General features: G+C 52.3%; 9 protein-coding genes across 9 annotated transcripts; 3 read left to right on the plus strand and 6 right to left on the minus strand.

The window, feature by feature from the left end:
- Positions 1 to 225: 225 nt before the first annotated feature.
- PG994_004302 (Carboxypeptidase D) lies at positions 226 to 2,160 on the plus strand (the record flags this gene model as incomplete). The annotated part of the gene is given in 4 exon segments (XM_066855711.1): positions 226 to 409; positions 469 to 644; positions 702 to 1,445; positions 1,456 to 2,160. The coding sequence occupies 4 exon segments, from the start codon at positions 226 to 228 to the stop codon at positions 2,158 to 2,160; spliced, it is 1,809 nt and encodes a 602-aa protein (XP_066717878.1).
- A 376-nt stretch (positions 2,161 to 2,536) lies between these two features.
- Positions 2,537 to 3,987, minus strand: PG994_004303 (release factor; the record flags this gene model as incomplete). Its single annotated transcript, XM_066855712.1, has 3 exons — positions 2,537 to 3,298; positions 3,381 to 3,772; positions 3,984 to 3,987. 3 exons carry the CDS (start codon positions 3,985 to 3,987, stop codon positions 2,537 to 2,539), a joined length of 1,158 nt encoding a protein of 385 aa, XP_066717879.1.
- A 586-nt stretch (positions 3,988 to 4,573) lies between these two features.
- Positions 4,574 to 5,165, minus strand: PG994_004304 (uncharacterized protein; the record flags this gene model as incomplete). Its single annotated transcript, XM_066855713.1, has 3 exons — positions 4,574 to 4,755; positions 4,847 to 4,939; positions 5,099 to 5,165. 3 exons carry the CDS (start codon positions 5,163 to 5,165, stop codon positions 4,574 to 4,576), a joined length of 342 nt encoding a protein of 113 aa, XP_066717880.1.
- A 767-nt stretch (positions 5,166 to 5,932) lies between these two features.
- On the minus strand, positions 5,933 to 6,569 carry PG994_004305 (uncharacterized protein; the record flags this gene model as incomplete). Its single annotated transcript, XM_066855714.1, has 2 exons — positions 5,933 to 6,125; positions 6,256 to 6,569. 2 exons carry the CDS (start codon positions 6,567 to 6,569, stop codon positions 5,933 to 5,935), a joined length of 507 nt encoding a protein of 168 aa, XP_066717881.1.
- Positions 6,570 to 7,811: 1,242 nt separating this feature from the next.
- On the plus strand, positions 7,812 to 8,498 carry PG994_004306 (uncharacterized protein; the record flags this gene model as incomplete). The annotated part of the gene is made up of 1 exon (XM_066855715.1): positions 7,812 to 8,498. One exon carries the CDS (start codon positions 7,812 to 7,814, stop codon positions 8,496 to 8,498), a length of 687 nt encoding a protein of 228 aa, XP_066717882.1.
- Positions 8,499 to 9,070: 572 nt separating this feature from the next.
- PG994_004307 (uncharacterized protein) lies at positions 9,071 to 10,744 on the minus strand (the record flags this gene model as incomplete). Its single annotated transcript, XM_066855716.1, has 1 exon — positions 9,071 to 10,744. One exon carries the CDS (start codon positions 10,742 to 10,744, stop codon positions 9,071 to 9,073), a length of 1,674 nt encoding a protein of 557 aa, XP_066717883.1.
- A 2,773-nt stretch (positions 10,745 to 13,517) lies between these two features.
- PG994_004308 (uncharacterized protein) lies at positions 13,518 to 13,874 on the plus strand (the record flags this gene model as incomplete). The annotated part of the gene is made up of 1 exon (XM_066855717.1): positions 13,518 to 13,874. One exon carries the CDS (start codon positions 13,518 to 13,520, stop codon positions 13,872 to 13,874), a length of 357 nt encoding a protein of 118 aa, XP_066717884.1.
- Positions 13,875 to 14,590: 716 nt separating this feature from the next.
- On the minus strand, positions 14,591 to 15,923 carry PG994_004309 (uncharacterized protein; the record flags this gene model as incomplete). The annotated part of the gene is made up of 3 exons (XM_066855718.1): positions 14,591 to 15,008; positions 15,035 to 15,312; positions 15,414 to 15,923. The coding sequence occupies 3 exons, from the start codon at positions 15,921 to 15,923 to the stop codon at positions 14,591 to 14,593; spliced, it is 1,206 nt and encodes a 401-aa protein (XP_066717885.1).
- Positions 15,924 to 17,507: 1,584 nt separating this feature from the next.
- PG994_004310 (ankyrin repeat-containing domain protein) lies at positions 17,508 to 19,785 on the minus strand (the record flags this gene model as incomplete). The annotated part of the gene is given in 4 exon segments (XM_066855719.1): positions 17,508 to 17,766; positions 17,786 to 18,201; positions 18,215 to 19,067; positions 19,364 to 19,785. The coding sequence occupies 4 exon segments, from the start codon at positions 19,783 to 19,785 to the stop codon at positions 17,508 to 17,510; spliced, it is 1,950 nt and encodes a 649-aa protein (XP_066717886.1).
- Positions 19,786 to 20,279: the final 494 nt, after the last annotated feature.

A 20,279-nucleotide genomic window follows, 5' to 3' on the forward strand; every position in this document is an offset into this window, starting at 1 on the left:
TGCCTTTTCACTCCAAATCCAATTCATTTCGAGGTCCCCGGGCGTCCTTATCAGCCGCCATCCATATCTACTCGATGTATACTTCCTCCCACTTCCTCTCGCTTTCTGTTTCTCGAGCTGTCGGTGTCAACTTCGAACATCCGTCTTTACACCCCAGCCTTAGCGAGTAAGGTTTTACCAGGAGGAGGAATCGTTTGTCGCCTTCGCATAATCACTGCTAGCAAGATGAAGTGGTGCACACTAGCTTCCGCGCTGCTTTCGGCGGCAAGCTTGATAGAAGCTCGGCGGAGCTGGCAGCACGTGGGCAAGAAGTCGCCCATCCTGCCCCGGACCCCCGAAGTCTTCACGGACCATCACCTCGCCTCCAGGCAGAGCTCCAAGCCCAAGTTTGCTAATTCCAACACTTCTTGTGAGTCCAGACACCTGGTCAGCCTGAAGTTCTCATCCTTCTAACTTTTCACTCTCCAGCTTATGCCGTCAATGGAACCGGCATACCCGATGTGGATTTCGACGTGGGCGAGTCGTACTCTGGCTTGCTGTCAATCACCAAAGACCTGAATGCTGCCGAAAAGCTGTTCTTCTGGTTCTTCCCGTCCACCAACAAGGCCGCCGAGAAGGAGATTGTAATTTGGCTCAACGGTGGTGTAAGTAACAAATACCCCAGCCCCCAATTGACCCTGACGCTAATCAGCGCCACACAGCCCGGCTGCTCCTCGCTTGAGGGACTCATCCAGGAGAACGGCCCGTTCATCTGGCAATACGGCACCTACAAGCCGGTGCCCAACCCGTGGAGCTGGCACCACCTGACCAACATCGTCTACATCGAGCAGCCCGTCGGGACCGGGTTCGCGACGGGCAACGCGACCATCACCAACGAGGAGGAGCTCGCGGCGCAGTTCCTAGGCTTCTGGCGCAACTTCATGGACCTGTTCGCCCTACAGGGCTACAAGGTCTACATCACGGGCGAGTCCTACGCCGGCATGTACTGCCCGTACATCGCGTCGGCCATGCTGGACGCCAAGGACGAGACGTACTTTAACGTGTCGGGCATGCTGATCTACGACCCCTCGATCGGCGAGGACGTTATACAGGACAGCGCCGTCGTCGTTCCCTTCGCCGACTACAACGCCAACATGATGCCGTTCAACAACTCCTTTTCGGCCTCCATCCACGAGCAGCACCAGTCGTGCGGCTTCGCCAACTACAGCGCCACGTACCTGCAGTACCCGCCCCCCGGGCCCCAGCCGCCCAGCAGCACCCGCTTTACCGACGAGAAGTGCAACGACCTGTTCAACGCTGTCTTCGAGGCGCAGTTCTCCCTCAACCCCTGCTTCGACATCTACCAGGTCGCGACCACGTGCCCGCTGCTGTACGACGTGCTCGGCTTCCCGGGCTCCATCACTTACCAGCCCGACGGCACGCAGCCCTACTTCAACCGCACCGACGTCAAGAAAGGCGATCCACGCGCCTATGGAAGTCACGTGGAGCTCGTGCGCCGACAAGCCCGTCTTCGCCGGTGAGGACGGCGACACGTCCGAGCCCAGCAGCTTCCGCAAGATCCCCCAGGTCGTCGACGCGACGCAGAACGTCATCATCGGCCACGGCCTGCTCGACATGGTCCTCATCGCCAACGGCACGCTGCTGACGATCCAGAACATGACCTGGGGAGGGCAGCTCGGCTTCCAGTCCGTGCCGCGCGACCCCTTCTACGTGCCCTACCACTCGCTGTCGCTCGCGGCCGACATCAACGCCGCCGACGCCGACCCGACGGCGCTGGCCACCATGGCCGCGGCGGGCGTCCTGGGTACGACGCACACGGAGCGCGGGCTGACGTACGTCACGATCGACCTGTCGGGCCACATGGTGCCGCAGTACGCGCCCAGCGCCGCGTTCCGCCAGCTCGAGGTCCTGCTCGGGCGCGTCGACTCGCTGAGCTCGGTTCAGGCGTTTACGGCGGAGCCGGACTACCCGCAGGTCGACGCCAAGTCGCTCGGCAACGGGACTGGGCCTTCGATGGTGGACATGAGCGCGGGCCAGGGCGCTAACGGTGGCAAGAATGGAAGTCCGCCTACTAATGCGGCGACCACCACGAAGGCTGCGCTGCCCGTGAGCGTGTGGGTGGTTGCGGGTTTGAGTGCTGTGGCTCTGTTCCACCTATAATAGTGAAAACAGTCCAGAGCCAATTATACCCTGCTATGAATAGAACTAGTGAATAATACAGTAAATGATAATTACTCACATCATATGGTCGGACGCCTTGTGTTCATCCCGTTTTCGAAGCCATATGACGAACGCCAAGTATATTAACTGAACCATGAACAGCATGGACGCGCGGAGTCCCTTCTTGGTTATTCTAAAGTGGATTGGTATATATGAGGCATGAAGCGCATCTCGGCTCTTGCAAATGATACAGCTCAGAATATGCAAATCTATCATAGCCACGTTCTTGCATATTGTACAGTCCACACTTCCGGTGAAATTTTCTAAATCCGGAGTCGACTCAACCACCACTTTTGGCGGTGTACATCGCTTGCTCTCATTTCTTCTTCTTCCCGTTCCCGTTCCCCTGACCCTTCTCGCCCTCCGCCGCCCTAATCTCCTCCTCCGCGATGAGGGCCTGGATGTCGCGCCCGACGAGCCACGACCGCGCCGACTCCATGACCCGCCCCAGCGTCTCCCCGCCCAGCAGCACGTCGGGCAGGTTGTGCACGTCGACGCCCGAGCGGTGGTCGGTGCAGCGGTCCTGCTGGTAGTTGTACGTCCGGATCTTGTCGCCCCGCGTGATCTGGCCGCTGGACAGGACGCTGTTGCGCAGCGCGCTGGCGATCTTTTGCTGCTCCTCGCGCCGCTGCGCCGCCACGCGCGACCGCAGGAGGCGCCAGGCGTCTTCGCGGTTGCGGTGCTGCGACCGCGAGTCTTGCATCGAGACGACCGTGCCGGTGGGGATGTGCGTCAGCCGGATCGCCGACTCCGTCTTGTTGACGTGCTGCCCGCCCGCGCCGCCGGCGCGCATCTTTTCCGAGCGCACCTCCTTGGAGTCGATGTAAAAGTCCGACTCCGGGTTGTCGAAGTCGGCCTCCATGGCGGCCGAGCCGGCCGAGTCCGACGTGGGAAAGGACGGGAGCACCCACACGGCCACGGCGCTCGTGTGCGTCCGCCCCTGCTTCTCAGTCGCGGGCACGCGCTGCACGCGGTGCATGCCGGCCTCGGACCGGAAGAGGTCGTACGCGCCCTCGTCGAGGACCTCGAACACGGCCTCCGCGAGCGGCGACTCGTTGGCCGCGCCGCCGGCCGCCACCTCGGCGCCGTCGACGACTTCGTATTTCACCGTGTTGGCGCGCAGTCCGACGCGCGCAGTAGGACCGGTACATCTTGTAGACGGCGTCGGCGAAGTAGCGGCCCTCCTGCCCGCCCGGGCCGGGCCGGATCTCGACGAGGCAGGGAAGGTGGGCGTAGGGGTCGCGCGGCGTGAGGGAGGCGGACAGGGCCGTGGCGAGGGTGGTGAGCTGGGCGTGCGTGCTCACGAGCTCGTCGTGGGCGAGCTGCCGCATCTCGGCGTCCGTCGACTGGGAGAGCTGGTTCAGCTCCGTCAGGGAGGAGCGCGCCTCGTCGTAGGAGCGCAGGGCCGTCGCGACCCGTGACAGCTCGCCGAGCCGTTTCGCGGCCTTGGCGTCGAAGGTCTGCTCGAGGGTCGTGGCGAGGGAGGCATGTTCGGCGGCGAGGTTGCGGGCTCGCTGGAGCAGGGCTGGGGGCAGGTTCGGGCCGGTTGCGTCTGTTCGTCGTAGAAAGGTCAGGTCAGGTCAGGTCAGGTCAGGTCAGGTCAAGTCTGTGTTGCTGGCAGAATTTACCAAGCCCGGGAGAGCTGCAGCAGGATTGGTTGGTGGTGGGGGAATTTTGACAAGGGAAAACACACCTGTGCTAGCATTTCGGAAGAATTGGCGCCGTAGAGGCTTTGCCAGAGCTGTTGCACAGCGCCGGCATACCCATGGTGCTGGGAACATGTTTTGAATCCTCGGTGTTTGGTTGCGGGAGGTTTCGAGAGAGACGGTATCGTATCACATCATCAGCCAATTCAGCTGAAGGTGTCCTGTGTAAATTTTTGATGGGTTTGGGTCAAATGGATCTCTCGGTCTGAGCTTCGCCGATCTGCGGGCCACGATTGGCCAATGTCCCTAAAAATTAGCGGTCCGCCTTACCATGATCCCCCCCGCTCAGCAGGCTCAGCCCTGAAGAGAATCTGGGGTAGATTGGAAAGCTACATTTCTGCAAGGAACTGACTGCAAACATTCTACTTCCGCATGTCGCATCTTCCATAATTTACATCATAATACTTCCTTCTTCTTCTTCTTCAAAATGGGGTTTCATTTGTCATGTGCACAATATGTACATATTTATCGTACATGCTCCATACAAAACTCCAAAATGTACACTCGTGATAAAAGAATAAATCCCTGCTCCCCGTATCAAGGATACCAACATCACTCAACCAACTTGCTTCTGCAGAGCCCTAACTCTCCGCTTGAGCTTCTTCTGACGCCTCTCCTCCCTCAATTTCCTCTTTTGGAACACCATGTTATCTGCCAACTTCGTCATCGGGGGCGGGTTGGAGCTGTAGGGAAAGGTCCGCGATCTCTGTTTTCGTTTCCTTGTCCGCGACCAGTGCTTTCTTGAAACAGGATTCGCAGAATTCTGTCATCTCTGTTGAGTTTGATAGACGGCTCTGCGGCAGCTCCAGCATGGCATCCAAGTCCACTGCTGTACATGATTCGTCACAGACACTGCAGATGTTGGGTAAGCCGTCGCAGAGGAAGCACTTGGTGCCGAAGTCCTCACAGAGACTGCATACATTGGATGGAGCTGTGACGATCTGTCCTTCGGTAGTGACAGCTTGTGCGGGAGGTCTGGTTGTCCTCCTTGACCTTCTGCTCGTCAATCTGCCCTTTTATATTGGCAGCTTGTGTGGGAGGTCTAGTCATCTTCTAGAAGCTTGACTTTCCGCTCGCCAACATTTGAGCTCGCTGCATTCAGCGAGATTCTGCCCTTCTGGGCATTTGAGACTCCAGAGTTATTCCCACCGGACGTTCAGATATGATCATACAGTCATCGTCATCGTCATATGAGCTCGCTGTAGTAGCGACGCCTGAGATGGGCTTTGAGAGAGCCATTTTTGGAACTTGAGCGATTGTTGTAGTCGTCTGCGGTCGTATATCGGATCTTGAGGATTGTGTTTTGGGGGGTTCTTCTTGTTGTGGAAGGACTATGTCAGACAACTTTCGACTGTATCGAGAAAAGTACGCGGCGTGCAATATGACTGGCTGATATGTTCTCTTGAATGGTGTGTCTCAATAATTGTGTTGAGGAGTGTTGTAAGTACTGATGCCTTTGACTTTCCTATGGAATCTACCGGGTCAATTAAATAACATCAGATCCCCAGGCGGGTCAGCTTTCGGAGATGGCTCAGCTTTTCCCAGTTCACTATGCATCTCCTTAGCCTCAACAGGCCATTTTAACTCCAATAAAAACCAGAAAATAGAAGGACTCTCTGAGCACGAAATGGGACGGTGACTGTTATCATTACTAGGTTTACCAAGAACCCTGGAACTGTATAACTTTGATACGCCTTATCACCGAGTTTCCACTCCAGGATTGTCTTTCATCACTGTTCCTAACGGGTGATTATATCGTCGTGGTTTTTCAGATCCATCGATCATATACACAAATATTATTGGCGCATCATTGAATGTAGAGAAGAAGATCGAATAAGTTTTGTTACTACGCAATAAACGAGAGGCTGCGGCCTTTACTACCGCCATAGCTGATAAATTAAAAGCATGTCAAATCAAAACCAAAACCAAAAGCAGAATCCACCCTAGACCCTTCCCTGACCAGTATCCCGTCTCAAAGCCCTACACATCTCAGGACCCTAACTCATCTAGCATCCCGTAACACGGTCAATCTTGATCATGCACCCATCAGAGTCCCGCTTGAACCGACCGCAGTGAGTGCAGTGCCCCTTGTCGCGGATGGCATTGTAGGCATCGATGAGCTCCTGGCCGGTGCCCTGGCAGTGGTCGCCTGAGAAGAACAGACCGCAGGTGCCGGAGCAGGTGCCGCTATTCTGGGATCTATAGATGGTTCGTCCGGAAATCAGCTTTCTGAAATTCCATGCCAGCATGAAAGCTGGGTAAAAGACTCTTTGGCGGGGGTGGAGGGGTGGGTGGATGCGGTTATAACTTTGTTCTCCTCACGGCTTACCCTTGAAAAGTACTGTATTCGTTCGTAGCAATGACCTTCCTGAAAGCGTCGTCACAAGACCCGCCGAGACGCTCACAAAAGGCCGAGCCCTTGCAGTCAATGCTGGACTGTCGAGCCATCAGGGCACTGCCGTCGTCAGCCATGGAGCGCGCCTCTTTGGGGGGGCCGGCGTAGATGATGGCGTCGACGGACTCTTCGCCGTTATCGAGACGGATGCTGCGGATATCAAGCGGGTCGCTGCTGCTCGGCGTGCCTGTCACGGAGACGGCAAGGAACATGCCAACGGCGGTGGTTTGGAGGATTGAGAAGAGCATGATGATGAAATGTTGGAAGGGATTGAGTAGTTGCTGTGAATGGATTGTGTGTATGGCTTGTGAGAGTGTGTGATGGGAAAATTAGAGGAGGATAGGGAGGAGTTTATGAGCCTTTTATATTATTTCCTTCCAAGTATTCGGGCCCCTGTATGCCTCTGCTCCTTTGGCTACATGGTATTATCCTTACCTAGGTATTCTATCACCAAGTATTGAAGAACGGGGCAGTACAACCGATAGTATGTCCAATGATCATATCGCCATGGTGGGAAACCCAAGAATAGATCGGCGGTTATTTTGCTTCGAATCAGAAATCCTTAAGGGAGTGTTCGACGCATGTTCCATTATTGGCTGCCACGGTATGTGTTCCCGCCCCATAGCCGACGAGGGACCCCTTAATCATCATGGTACCATGCATTGAATGACGTGATACTACAGTTGATCACGAGCCCGGTAGATTTGCCATCCGTAACTAAAAGCGTCAAAATAGATGTATATTTACGGACCCTTAAGACGCCACACCTCAGGCGTGGACTCGCAGCTTCGCCACGGTTGATTTCTCAATACTTGCTGACGCGTTTCAAGTAGTCTAGGTCTTATATCAGAACAGGCTGGGGTTTATTTTAGAATAGGCTAGGTCGTGCATTATGATAGGCTAGGTCGTGGGTAGAATGTCAGCACTACGTCGACTTATTCACCCCCTTACCGATTTGGCTAGAAGACAAACGTCAGTTTCATTCTGTACATCTTCTCGTCGAACAGTTGGAAAGGTACGGAATATGTGTGAATCGATAGATTGATCATTTACCAGACCCCCAGTAAAACGAGAAGTTGTACAGCTTATATGTGTGTGTGGATCGGACCTCCGACACGTCTATGCTACTAAGTATATCGGCATGTGAATAACCGGCTCTAATTGGTTATATTGAAATAGCCATCATGTAAGACGTTGATTGATGGCCTGCCCTAATATGAAATCATATATAGCATAGGACCTGTTTCATCCGATCCTTCTCAAGCCTATTCTAAGTCCTCATAGCCACGATAGATCTTTATTGTTGACTCTCAGCTCGTATCATGTAATCTTTAATAGATATAAAGATGGCCATATAGTCTTCAGCCCTCCGTTAAACTACCAAGTCGAGCCCCTTTCACCGTGCCTTCTTGCCTCTGTTTATCTTTAGTTCTTCATTTAGTGATTTTCTACATATAGTCAACTGCACTCTCTTGCATCTGTCTTCAAAAATGCAAATCTTCAAACCACTCTTCGCCTTGGGCGTGGGATGCCTGGCCGTCTTGGGCACTCCCATAGCATCACTCCTCGATCACCACAAGCGATCCACCGTCGACCCGTCCGCCGTATCTCTAGATGTACGAGCTGTCCCCAACGTGGTCAAGGTGGAGCTCTGGGACGGCCTGGGAACCGGCACCAAGACGAACCCGACCTACAAAGCCAAGCTGAGCACCGGCATCGTCGGCAACCCGACCCACGCGGACGTGGCCGAATACGCGCGGAAAGGCTGGGAGCACATGATGACCCAGTCGCCCCGGCAGAAGGACACCCACCTCATGGCGGCCCTGTACATCCCGACCCGACGCAGCCTGTTCCTGAGCTCGGTGCCGGACGGTCCCGCCATCGGGCACATCAACGACGACGGCGCGACAGCGGCCCCGGCCTGGTGGTCACAGGTCCAGAACCGGCAGCCCCCCCGCGTCCTCCACGCCGAAGACAGCGCCGCGTCTCTGTACGAGGACTCGCTCACGACCAAACTGGCGGCGGGCGCCCAGTATCCCACAGGCTCTTTCATAGCTGTGTACGGCATTGTGAACGGCAAGGCCAAGGACGCAGTGCCACTTTGTTCCGGTGGAGGGGATCGACCTCTGGACCCGCCTTGCCAAACTGTGTTCACCAACTTGGGTGTAGGCTTTTGAGGAGATGATCAGCCATGACTCATTGAAGGGGAGTTGGGGAATTCCTGACTTGTTACGATGTACCAGTCCCTGACAATTTGCTACTATCTAGCAGAAACTTGGTGGTGTTGTCGTATATACAATTTTGTGGGTTTAGTTTGGTATAAAGTATCGTAAGGGGATATTGCTTTTTCGTTGGTCTCTATTATCTGTCTGTTTTAGCTAGAAAGTTTCGCACTCGTTTCAGCTTTTATTTTGCTCACTTGCCTGCCTCTACGCCTACTAGAAATCACCACCGTCGGACTCATTATATACTCTAAGCAGCTAACAGAAGCAATCATAAAATTTCTCATGTTCTTCAAGGAAGGGAAGAGGATGAACAGCCTCATGCTTTTTTCAAGTTTGCTACCGCTCTCTTACCCACAGTCCACTCTTCTGTAGCTCTTCGCCCACCAACCCACACTAGATAGCCAGGACCAAAGAGTTCATTTCACACATAGGTAAATGGCAGAGGGGCGCGCGGACCATAGGCATCATCACCATATGCCCTTGGCCAAACCCGTCGGCCATCTGCCGCGAAGACAGGACCCTCTCTACTCATCCCATGGTACCATAGCTGGGGCAGACGGACCCATTTCCCCTCGCCTCCGAGTCATAGCCTGTGCCAAGTATCTCTTTTCCAGCTCAGAAGAGTATCGTATTGTGTCATCGGCTGTAGTGTAATCCGGCCACTGTATATATATGAAAAGATCCTGAAGCTCGCAAATCCCCTGGACGGATCTGCTCCAGGCCTGATACGTCGAGCGTAGTATGGCCTCAGGCTCCGGGCCTCTGCCCCAGTCCTCCTTGTGACCCATGAAGAGGGATAGACTGAGCTTTCTGCTTTCGCATGTGGTAAGGAGGAGCCGAACAGCATTTTCCCACTTCGCCAATAGTCGAATGTATGAGGGACTTGTTACCGAATGAGGTACTGGGACAACAAGGCCAACTGAGCGAAGGAGTTTTACTGTACCAGGTGGTAGCATCTTGACCCACTCTGTGATTCCAGGAAGAGTTAATTCGCCAGCTTTCAGGTCATCCAGTCGGCCGCTTTTGGGGAGGATGATGAAACGGTTGCGTTGGTAGAATATCGTCTTGGAGATCTCGTAGACCTGACGACTGACAAGGAAGATATGCAACGGCAACCTCCAGCACGTGCAGGTCAAAGAATGGGCCCCGTGATAGAACGAACACGCACAGAAATCCAGTGTGGCCGTGCACTTCGTGCAACAGTCAAATGGAACCAGCCCACGATCGGAGCTCCATTCCAAGTCGAACGGCGCAACGAGTTCCGAATACTCAAGGATGCGGGAGAGTATTTCTGGCGGCAGATAGTACGTCTTTGGTTTCTCCTCTTCCGTTTGTCTTGGTAAGCCGCCTCCCAGCCGACAGGCCGTCAGTCTTGCGAGGGTAGAATGTTGCCAACTCGGTTTCTGGTTCAGGCGAATGGAGCAAGCTCTCAGGTTCTGGATGGGCGAAAGTAGGTTGACGACGTCCTGAGCTGAGTCCATATTCTGAGTATCACAGACCAAGTCGAGCCGTAATGAGTCCAGTTGGCAATGAGAACTCAGCTCGCCAACTATATACTGCCATTCCTGTAAAATGGCCGTGTGCTGCCTCGCTCGACTTTGAAGAGGTTGGTCATGGAATCCGTGCCCTTGGCATAGCGGATGGCATGAAAACAGACTTTGAACCTCTGGTCCCTGAGAAGTCCTCAACGACTGGAATGCCCCTTTGTAGATGCATTCGCAGTTATTCAGGCGAACGGCCAAGATGCGAAGGCTCGATAGTGCAGCTGCGTTGAGGTTCTGCAGAGGCTTCAGACCCCACGAATCACTTTTGCTGATGGTGAAGGAATTTTCCGAGTAAAGGGTGTGCGAGACTTCCTTAGATAGGGCACGAGAGATGTACAAGAGCGAGAACGGCAGCGGGGGACAGTAGCAGGCAGGCCTGCAGTCGTGCTCGTAAAGTTTGCCCATGAACTTCCTCGACTCAAAGTAGCAGGCGTAGTCAGAAACCAGATCGTCCTTCATGAGATAGTGGCGGGCGCGGGGCCCTTCTTGATTGAGGTTGATAGGGCAGAAACGAACAAGGCCGGCCAAAAGGTAAATGCGGCGACGGACATGGTAGGGAAGATCTAGAAAAGATAAGGCGCATGGTGGTGGCGGCGGCGATCGCTCTGGCTGCATTGAGCGCTGCAAGTAGTAGTCGAGTTTGCGCTGTACCATGGTCTCGACTTGGGCATTCTAAAGTGGGAGGAGGGGGTTGTAGTCTGTCGAGGATACTAGAGCTTCAATGGCAATTGAGAGGTGTAAACGGAGTATTTCGCGACCCAAGTTGTGACAAGAAGAAATGACGATGCATGGGTTACACAACAGCTGAACATTACATAAGACGCAGTAAGACGTAGCGCGAAGGAACGCAAGAGCAATCGGATAACGGACGACCCCACTTACACCCCTCGGGTGTGACTCCAGTGGTTTGCTAACTGACACTTGGATCGATTCGTCAGATGACTGCTCGGCAGTTGCCAAGTACCTCTGCTCGAGGATTACGAAGCTATAAATAATTCAGAATATTCCATTCGTAATACTGTGTTATATCATAGCAGGTGGGAGTAACAGAGGTCTCAGTAATACTACTAGACGCATCGTGCATGCTGCTCGATAAGCGATGTCTTGGTGAACAAAGAAGGACGGCCTGTTCTCGCAACATCGCCGGCGATATACACCTGGAAACTCGTCTCCGGAACCCCAACCGTTGTTTCTATTATTTTTCTAGAGTATAGATGCTAACAAGTAGTCTTCTAGAATGCCATTCCCAGCAGGTAATCTGTTGACTATTTAACTAGTGTGTTTCTCCCCCGAATGTGTTTCCCTTAATCTCACCCAATACCGACACGAAACAACACGAATCATATTATCTCAAAACACAGCCGCAAAAACAAATTTTCCCAAGCCAAGTCAAGATCAACCATCATCCTATATAATTCCGAGAGCACCTGGAAACTCGGAGTCTCGTAAGGGCTCCATCGCCTCTAAGCTAAAGCACCCCCTCACGGGCCACCCCTTTACGGGCCCCTTTACTGAGCTACCGTTACCCCTATAATCAAAGCCATTTCTACGGCTATAATTAACGTAAATATATTATCTTTCGTTATTTTTAATAATAATATAATCCTTCGCCTCCGTGCTATTATTTTTTATAGTTTTTATAGCGTTACGAGGCCTTCTTAATACTTCGACGTCGTTAGCTTCGTTCTCGTATACGACCCTACTTTTTAGCCTCCGCTTAGCCCGGCGTATATTAGTTATATAAATAAATCGTTACTCCGGTACGATTTTTACCTTCTAATATATTTTCGTAGTTTTAATATTTAGTTTAGTTTAAAAATAATTAACCTAAGTTTCGAAATACGCGATTTTATTAACGTTTTAATTTAAAGCTTTATTAGCTTTTTTAATAAAAAACTATTAAAAAAGTAATTTAAAAATAAGTTTATAATAACTAATTTTTAATTATTATTTTATAATTCCTAATTATTAAAGGGTGTTTTAATAAATATTAAAATTAATTTAGCAAAGAAATCGAGTATTAATTCTTTTTTAACTACTTTTAATAATTTTAAACGTACCCGGGTAACTTTTATATCTTTTAAAATAATATATTTTAACAATAACGGCTTCGAACGATCTCGTGAATAAATTTTAAACGTTTTAAATTATATAAGGAATTAATATATTAATCTTAATTTAACGGTATATTTTTAATATATTTATTTTTATAGGTTTTAATTTAAAAACCGTATTTAAGTAATTTTTTAAAACAATTCTTAACTTTCTTTTTAATAAATTAAAAATTCCTATATTAAAAACTTATATTATATAATTATAACATAATTTATAAAAAATTAATTATATTTTATTTACGAAATAAAGTTATAAAAAGTTATTATTTATATATAATTTATTTATTATTATAACGAAACTATATATAAAAAAAATATTTTAAATTTAATCTAAAGCTGTGATATTATTAGTTCACTTTTTAAGTAACGCTTTAAACCGTTAGTTATTTTAAAGATAGCCGTTTTAATTTAAAAACTACTAGCTTTAAACGTCGGCCCTTTTAAAAATAACTAGCGGCGAGAGGGCTACCCTATTATAGCCTATATATTCTAAGGTAGTAATCTATTCCCTTTTTTCGACGTCTTTTTTAAAGGTTAAATAGCTAGTAGTTTTAATAGTTACTTAGTGGTTATTATTAACGCTTTAACTAATACTTATTTTGTTAATATTATAAAAGCGTTTAAAAAAGATATTAAGTAATTTTAAAGTATTAAGTTTATTAAAAAAGACATTAATATTTATTATTATAGTTTTATTAATTTAATTATAATTAATTATTTTTAACTTTACGGTTTTAATAAACTCGTTTTTAATAAAAAAACGAGTATGCTATTATTATTTTAAAGTATAAAAGGCCCTAGAGGCGTTTAATATTCGCTAAGCTATAAATTTAAACTTAATTAATATTAATACGAAGCTTAACTTAGCTTAATTAACGGTTTAATATATTAATTCGTTTTTTAAAAGTAATAATAAAACCTGTTAATCTTTATTAAACTTATTTTTAATAGGTATACCGACGAGACGGCGTTAAATATACGATCAGGGGGCTAATTATTTATGAGCGGATTCGCGAATAGCTACTCCGAGCTTTACGTCGCGCACGGCAGCTTATATACGCTTTTAAATATCGAACAAAGATATCGTTATAAAGAGTAGAAGTAAACGAAAAGAACAAGGGTAATAATTATTTTAAAAAATAAAAGGTAATAATTAAATTAAAAAGTTTTCTAATTAGGATGCACAGTAAAAAGACACGTTCGTGGGGTAAAACGCGGTGGCCCGTAACGAGGTGGCCCGTGAGGGGGTGCTTTAGCTTATCACCACCGGATCTCAGTTGAGTGCGCTCTCGGACAGCGGCAGTTCTGCCAACATGACAACCAGCGGGCTTAGCAACGACGACAGCCAGCCTTCCCCAACACCCAGCGTGGCTAGTACTAGTAGCCACGCGACGACAGACACTTACGGGTTCCCACGTGAACGCAACTACAGCTTTGGCTGGAGTACCCAGAATAGCCAGGATGGCTCGGTAGCATCTCGCGTGGCCGGCCGCTGGCTCGAAAGATCGTCCAACGACAACAACAGCAGCGTCCGTAGCTACGAGCCCAGCTATTTGGGCCACAACGAGTTATCCGGACCCCTCGCGGTTACGTGCCCGGCTAGCAGCAGCAGCAGCAGCAACAACAACAAACAACAACGGCCAGCAGCGCGGCCGCGGCGGCCAGAATAGCTATTCGGAGACCACCGTGACTGTCAACATTCGTCAGACCACCTATAATAATCATGGAGGTGTGTTGCCCACGACGGGTAGCGGGGAAAGAGGAGCATATGACGAGGCGATCAGACAGATGAACATTGCCCGGGATCGGTTCACACGACAGCATCAGCGAGAGGGACGAAACAGACGATCCTATGGTGTGATTACAAATGCCTTTCACAAGCATCAGTAGGTCCAGCTAGTGATAGGGACCTAGCAAGGAGGCAGCATTTGAAGGTTGGTGTTGGACGTCTTTTCTTACCTATCGCAAGCGGTCTGGCCGTTACAGCGGCCAGCCATAGTATCAGATGAATAGGCAATGAGGTTATCTGTATGCCAGAATAGTATGACTACGAACGGCGAGTCATCAATATTGATAGGAATTACATAAACAGCATAGGTTATTGTGATCATCATGTTAACTATCCCAGGATTGCAAGATTTGTGTCACTGATAAGCAATTATTGTGAGGGCTGATGAAAATGAAAGAATGTTATAACGTAATCCCGCCGAGTGTAGACCTCTCCAGCACATAATGTAATATACAAGTCTATATCAACCAGAGGAAAGCAACTGGTACAGCCCTATGGAAAGAATATGAAGAAAGAACTCGGCAGTAGCCAGCCCCAATAGGGAATCTCTACCGTTCAGCCCAAATACCAAGAGAAACTACTTCCACCAAGCATGCTTTACTTGCACGGCGAAACCGACTTGGCGCTCGTCGCGTCCTTGGGGATGACGCCGGCGTCGACGGCGGCCTCGTAGCACCAGCGGTACTCGCTGAAGCCGCCGATCCAGTTGCACTTCCAGGACCAGAAGACCCAGCCGCCGGCCTTCTCGTAGGCCTGGGCCTGGGCGCCCCAGAACTGGCGGTAGAACGTCTTGAGGTCCTTGTTGTCGTCGTTGTTTTTCGGGGACCAGTTCTCGTCGTCGCCGTCGTCCGTCGCCACCTGCAGCGACCACTCGCCCACCACGCTGCTGCCGTGGCTGTTGTCGTTGCACGCGGCCGAGAGGTAGTCCTGGCGTGTCGACTGGTCGCCGAACTGGGGGTCCCACTTGTAGTACTTGTGGTCGTCGGTCGACATGAGCGAATGGTCCGAGGGCAGGCTGCTGGCCGGGTCCCCGAGCCCCACGTCTTGCCCATGAACATGATGTTGAGCTGGTCCTTGGCCGCGACGCCCAGGCTCTTCTCGCGGTTGCGGATGCGCGACCAGGCCGCCGGGTAGAAGTTCTTGACCATGTCGGCGGCCTGGCTCGGGAACTCGTTCGAGTGCACGGGCTCGTTCATGACCTGCAGGGCGTAGACGTTGCGGTAGGTGTTGTTCTTGTGGATGCGCTCGGCCATCCACTCGAGGAACTTGTTGGCGCGCTCGAAGTTGGCTGATGTGTAGAAGCCGGGGTTCGATGTGCTCTGATCGGCCGAAGATTTCGTGTCAGCAATTTCATGTTAAGGGGAATGGAGATGATGCAAAGAAGGAAGAGGAAGTACAGGTAGGGAAAAAATAAACTCACGTGGCCGGTGAAAGACTGGTCCTTGCTTTGCGAACCAGGACCTCCGTGCAAATCAATAATGATTTGCAGGCCAGCATCGCTAGCCCACCCGACGATCTTGTCGAGGTAGGCGAGGCCGCCCTTGGGGTAGTGCTCGCTGCCACGGTCGACGAGGTCCTCATTGATCCAGAAGCCGACGGGAATACGAATAGTATTCAGCTTGAGGCTGGCAATCTTCGAGATGTCGTCCTTAGTGACCCAGGAGGCCCAGTGCTTCTTGAAGGCGGCGTCGGCCTTGTCCTGGCCCAGGTTCTGCACGCACGTCCACTCGTCGGGCGCGCTGCCGCAGCCCATGTCGCGCCACGCGTCTGCCGCCATCCACGGCTCCACGATGAACTGCGAGCCCAGGTTGACGCCGCGGATCGGCGTGCTGCCGGGCTGCCAGCGCGGGCGCAGCGGGTCCGCGCGGGCGGAGATGCTGGCGGCGCTGGCCGTGGCGGCCAGGAGAGCGATGGGGAGGGAGCCCAGCATTATGATTGATGATGGAAGAAAAATACACACAAGAATATACTGTACAAACTCAAGTAGCAAGCAAGAAAGATGAAAGAGTGTGGGTTGTGTATTTCAAGATCCTTTCTAGGCTACCGTATATTATATGCAGCCGAGTGCCTGGCTACACCACCAGTAGTATTGCCCATCTTCAGGTCATGGGTGGTCAACGGCAAGTCAGCCGCAAATGTGCCCTTGCCCTTAGTAAGTTAATATCCACGGTTGCCGATCGAGGCCAGCCAGATGAGGCTACTGACTTGGCCGACAATTGGTCGATTTCTCTTAGAGTAGATCAATTCCCCGTTTCCGTCTCTAGTGTATAAGGAAGTGCACTTTCAGGCATCGCGTCGAGGTAATTATAGTAATGCGCTACTGTCGTTTACGTCACGTCACCTCACACCGCAGGCTAGGGGGCAGCTCAGCTCCTTATGCAGCCGACTGACAGAACGGCTGATCTAAGCTGCTAAGAAGTAAACATCTCCATCTGATTCTAGGAACAGGATCCATGTCTCAGGGCTGCTTACTGAGATCCCCTATCGCCCCAGTCCACTAGCTGGGGCCGATACACATTAGCGATGTCCACTTCAGCCCCTCCCATCCCCTGTTAAGAGAGCATAGCCCCCGCTAACAGACGGATTTTGCAGGACCTGGATTAGGTACTTACAGTGAGAGCTCGCAGGAACCATTCAAAAGAACTGCATGTGGCGGCAATCAGTAAGAACCCAACTTGTCTGACTTGGATCTGAGCCTTCTTACCAATCAAAGAGATTGAGGCACATCTTTGCGCCTAACTCTTCGTTCTGTTCTCGGAATCCCCTCTGCATCCTCGCGTCGTCAGTATCGGTGAAGCTGAAATTCAATCCAAGGCTTTGTGCCTTACTGCAACCCGATTTAGCGTCAGGGCCCATGCTTGCAGGCGAGTTTATCCCAAACCAGTACCGAGTTAGCGGGAACGCCAACAATTTGGGGCCCATCGTCCAGCGAGCTATTAATAGCAAGCCCCCCATCCCCATCCAACAATTTATTTGGGATGAACTCGAGGGCGGCTTGTGCGCTCGAAAGATACGCCTCCGATAATGTTGCGATGCCGTCCGAGGCTCCAGGGCCTCCAGGCCGGCATGAATTCCCTTTGATATCAAAGCCCGGTATGCGAAAAGGCTAGTCTGGTATCCGCAAGATGGGAGATTGCAGAATGACGTTGTTGAAGTTCATCCGAAGTTGTCAGATAGAGTTTGCACCTATCACATCCGACCATGTGTCGCGCCGCAACCTTAACCTTCCTTGAACGTCTACGAAACTCTGGTCTAAAGGAACTCGGCAGGTTATGTAGCCGACGTTTGATTGCCGGGGGATATCTTTCCACCTTCACCCCACTGGCGGGTTCAGTCCCGATTTGACCTTCAGCTCAATTTGACAGAAAATTTGTTGACTTCGGGGGAAACTACCTCTTAATCATACAGACCCAAACAAGCCATGAACTCGGAGAAAACCATTGATGGCAGACGACTGGTCTGTCCCGCTTGAACTTAAACAAAGACATGCAGTATCTGCTGCTGTACATCATCATCACGACATGGCTTTACCTAGATGGCCAGGTGCCGCCAATAAACGAGTTATCTCCATACGGTTCGAGCCCGGCTCCGGCCCCGACACACTCCTCCCCACCCTAGCACCGTTCTCCAACAGCATCTCCACCAGGTGCTTGTCCCCGCTCCGCGCCGCCAGGACCAGCGGCGTGCGGTTTTGGTCCTGGTCGTCGTCCGCCAGGTTCGCATTAGCGCCGTACCTCAACGCCAACTCCGCCAGGTTCCGGCCCCCCGGGGGCCTGCAGCTCCAGCGCGTACGTCAGCATCGTCGGCGCCTGCTTCCTGTCCTTGCTTTTCTTGCCCGTCAGCCGCTGGTTTGAATGTGCGCCGTGCTGGAGGAGAAGCTCCAGGATCTCGAGAAGGGTACTACTACCCGCCGGTCCTGCGGGCCCACTTCCACTTCCACTTCCACTTCCACTTCCACTTCCACTTCCACTTCCACTTCCACTTCCTCCTTCCTTGATCGCCGCAAGGTAAGGCTCCAGTGCTTTCTCCAGCAACGCGACATCCCACATGTCATTCGCCTTCCCAGGCTTCGCGCCATGCTCCAGCAGCAGTCCCATCAGGGCCGCCTTGTCCGGGGCCGCCAGCTTGGCGTCCTCGAAGACCACGAGCAGGATATGCGTGAGATAGATGTCATGCGCATTGGCGTCCGCGCCGTGCGCGAGCAGGGTCTGCACCAGGGACCCGGTCCCGCTGCTTCACGGCGGTGACGAGTAAGGGCGTGCCGTTGATCTTGCTCGCGTTCGGATCCGCGCCGAGGTCGAGGAGGTGGCGCACCAACCCGTCGCGCTTCTGGGCCACGCAGAGGTGGATCAGCGGGGTGCCGCTCGAGTCGCGCGTGCCGGGCTTCGCGCCGTAGCGGAGCAGCAGTCGCACCACCTCCTCGCGGTCGTCTTCGTCGTTCTCACCGTCCTTCTGTAGCTGTCGCTTCTTCAAGGCGACGATTATGAGCGGCTGCAGCCAGTTGTCGAGCATATTGGCGTCGGCGCCGCGCGACAGCAGCAGCTCGATCCACTCGGGCCGCGTCGCGCCTGACCGCACCAGGCCCGTGAAGTACGGCTCGCCCCAGTCGTGGCGCTGGTTGGCCGAGGCGCCGTGCTCGAGCAGCAGGTCGATGGCGCCGCCGTTCTCGGCATCGACGGCGTGGAACAGGGGCGGCTGCTTCTTGTTGTTGGTGGTGTCGCCGCTACTGCCGTTACCACAGACGCGGTGGTCGGCGCCGGCCTGGAGGAGGAACTCGACGACGCCCAGCTGGTTCGCGCCGATGGCGCGGATGAGCGCGGTCTGGCCCTCTTCGTCGCGGCCGTTGATGTTGGCGCCCTCGCTCAGCAGGAACTTGAGCTGGGCGATGCTGCCGGTCGTGGCGGCTTGGCAGAGGGGCGTTACGAGGGGTTCGGGTTTGGCGCGCAGGGCGTCGGTCGCGGCTCGGAAGGGCTTGGAGAAGAAACCCATAAAGCCAGTGGACGACCGATCCTTGCTTCCGCTGCCGCTGCTCGATCTAGGTATAGGAGGCGTGGTGAAGCCGTTGCGAGCATGACTGGGTGACTCTGGAAAGAGCAGGGGAGGAGCCTCATATGCGGGGGTAATGTGTCGAAGGATTCCTTCGAGGAGGAAGATGCACGGCCGTTTGGGCTTTCAAGCAGGATGCTCCCTGATCTTCCTGACCTCCCAATGGCACGGCAAGAAGTTGCGACCCTTATCATCAGCAGTTTCGCATCTTCGGCATCTAGTTCCTCGTCCTGCTTCACTATTGAATCTCTAGGCGCCGTCAAACGTCAGTATGGACCCTTTGACAAAGAGAGGAGGTTTGCTATCCCGAAGGGAGTTTCTCACTGTCGCAGAGTTCGCGACAGAAGCGCGAGGAACTTAGCGGTGGCGTTAAGAAACGACTCATACTGGAGAACAGTCGCCATGTTGATCGTCTCTGTCGGCGTGTCCGGCGCGAGCCGCATAAGCTGTTTGGAGATGACGGCTCCTGCCCCGTCACACTCGGCCAAGTGAGCTGCTAGGACCGTCCGGAGTCTCCACGACAAAGCCGGCGCGCTGCTGAGCCCGACTTTGAGACGGTGTGCCTCGTCGCACAAGTGGTGCAGACCACCTGAAAGAGGCCGTAGCTGCGAGAAGTCTGCGTCGATGCTTTGTGCGGCAGCGGCCTCAGCTCGTAGTAACCCATCGACCTCCCTAGATCCAGACTCGGCCCATCGGGCCAGACTTGCGCAGGTCGCAGTGAGCTGTGTTTCGCGCTTTTCGCCCATCCTTGAAGGGGTTAGACAATGTCACTTCCGGTTCTCATCGCAGGTTGTTTCGGAAAGAAGACTAATGACGCAAAACTCTGGCGTGGTAAAAGGGGATGTGTTCCACTGTCATCATCGTTTTTCGTGGTGCGGGGGGACAACGCGACCAACTGTAGCATGATCGGTTCCTACCGGCTGACGCGTTTGCGCCAAGGCTGACGTGTGTTGAAGCTCAGCCGCTCCTATACCTCCTGTTTTGGGGTTGGTGCTGACGGGATGCATTTTCAGGTATGCAGTGAGATGCCCCCAATTCCGGAACTCATTGCATATGCGGACCGGTACATCGGTACTAGTGACCAGCGACCCCTGCAATAAAGGGGGCGTCAGCGGCATAAAGGGGGTCCTCCAATAGGGCACATGGCGGCACACCCTCCCGCGCAGCTTGGCGTAACGGAACCACTACGGGCTGCCAAAAGCAAAACTACGCGGTACTGATGAGGAGCAACGGATTATAT

Source organism: Apiospora phragmitis (genome assembly GCF_038363925.1).
Source record: "Apiospora phragmitis strain CBS 135458 chromosome Unknown utg000005l:1.0-4161743.0:1.0-4166827.0, whole genome shotgun sequence".
NCBI classification, from domain to species: Eukaryota; Fungi; Ascomycota; class Sordariomycetes; order Amphisphaeriales; family Apiosporaceae; genus Apiospora; species Apiospora phragmitis.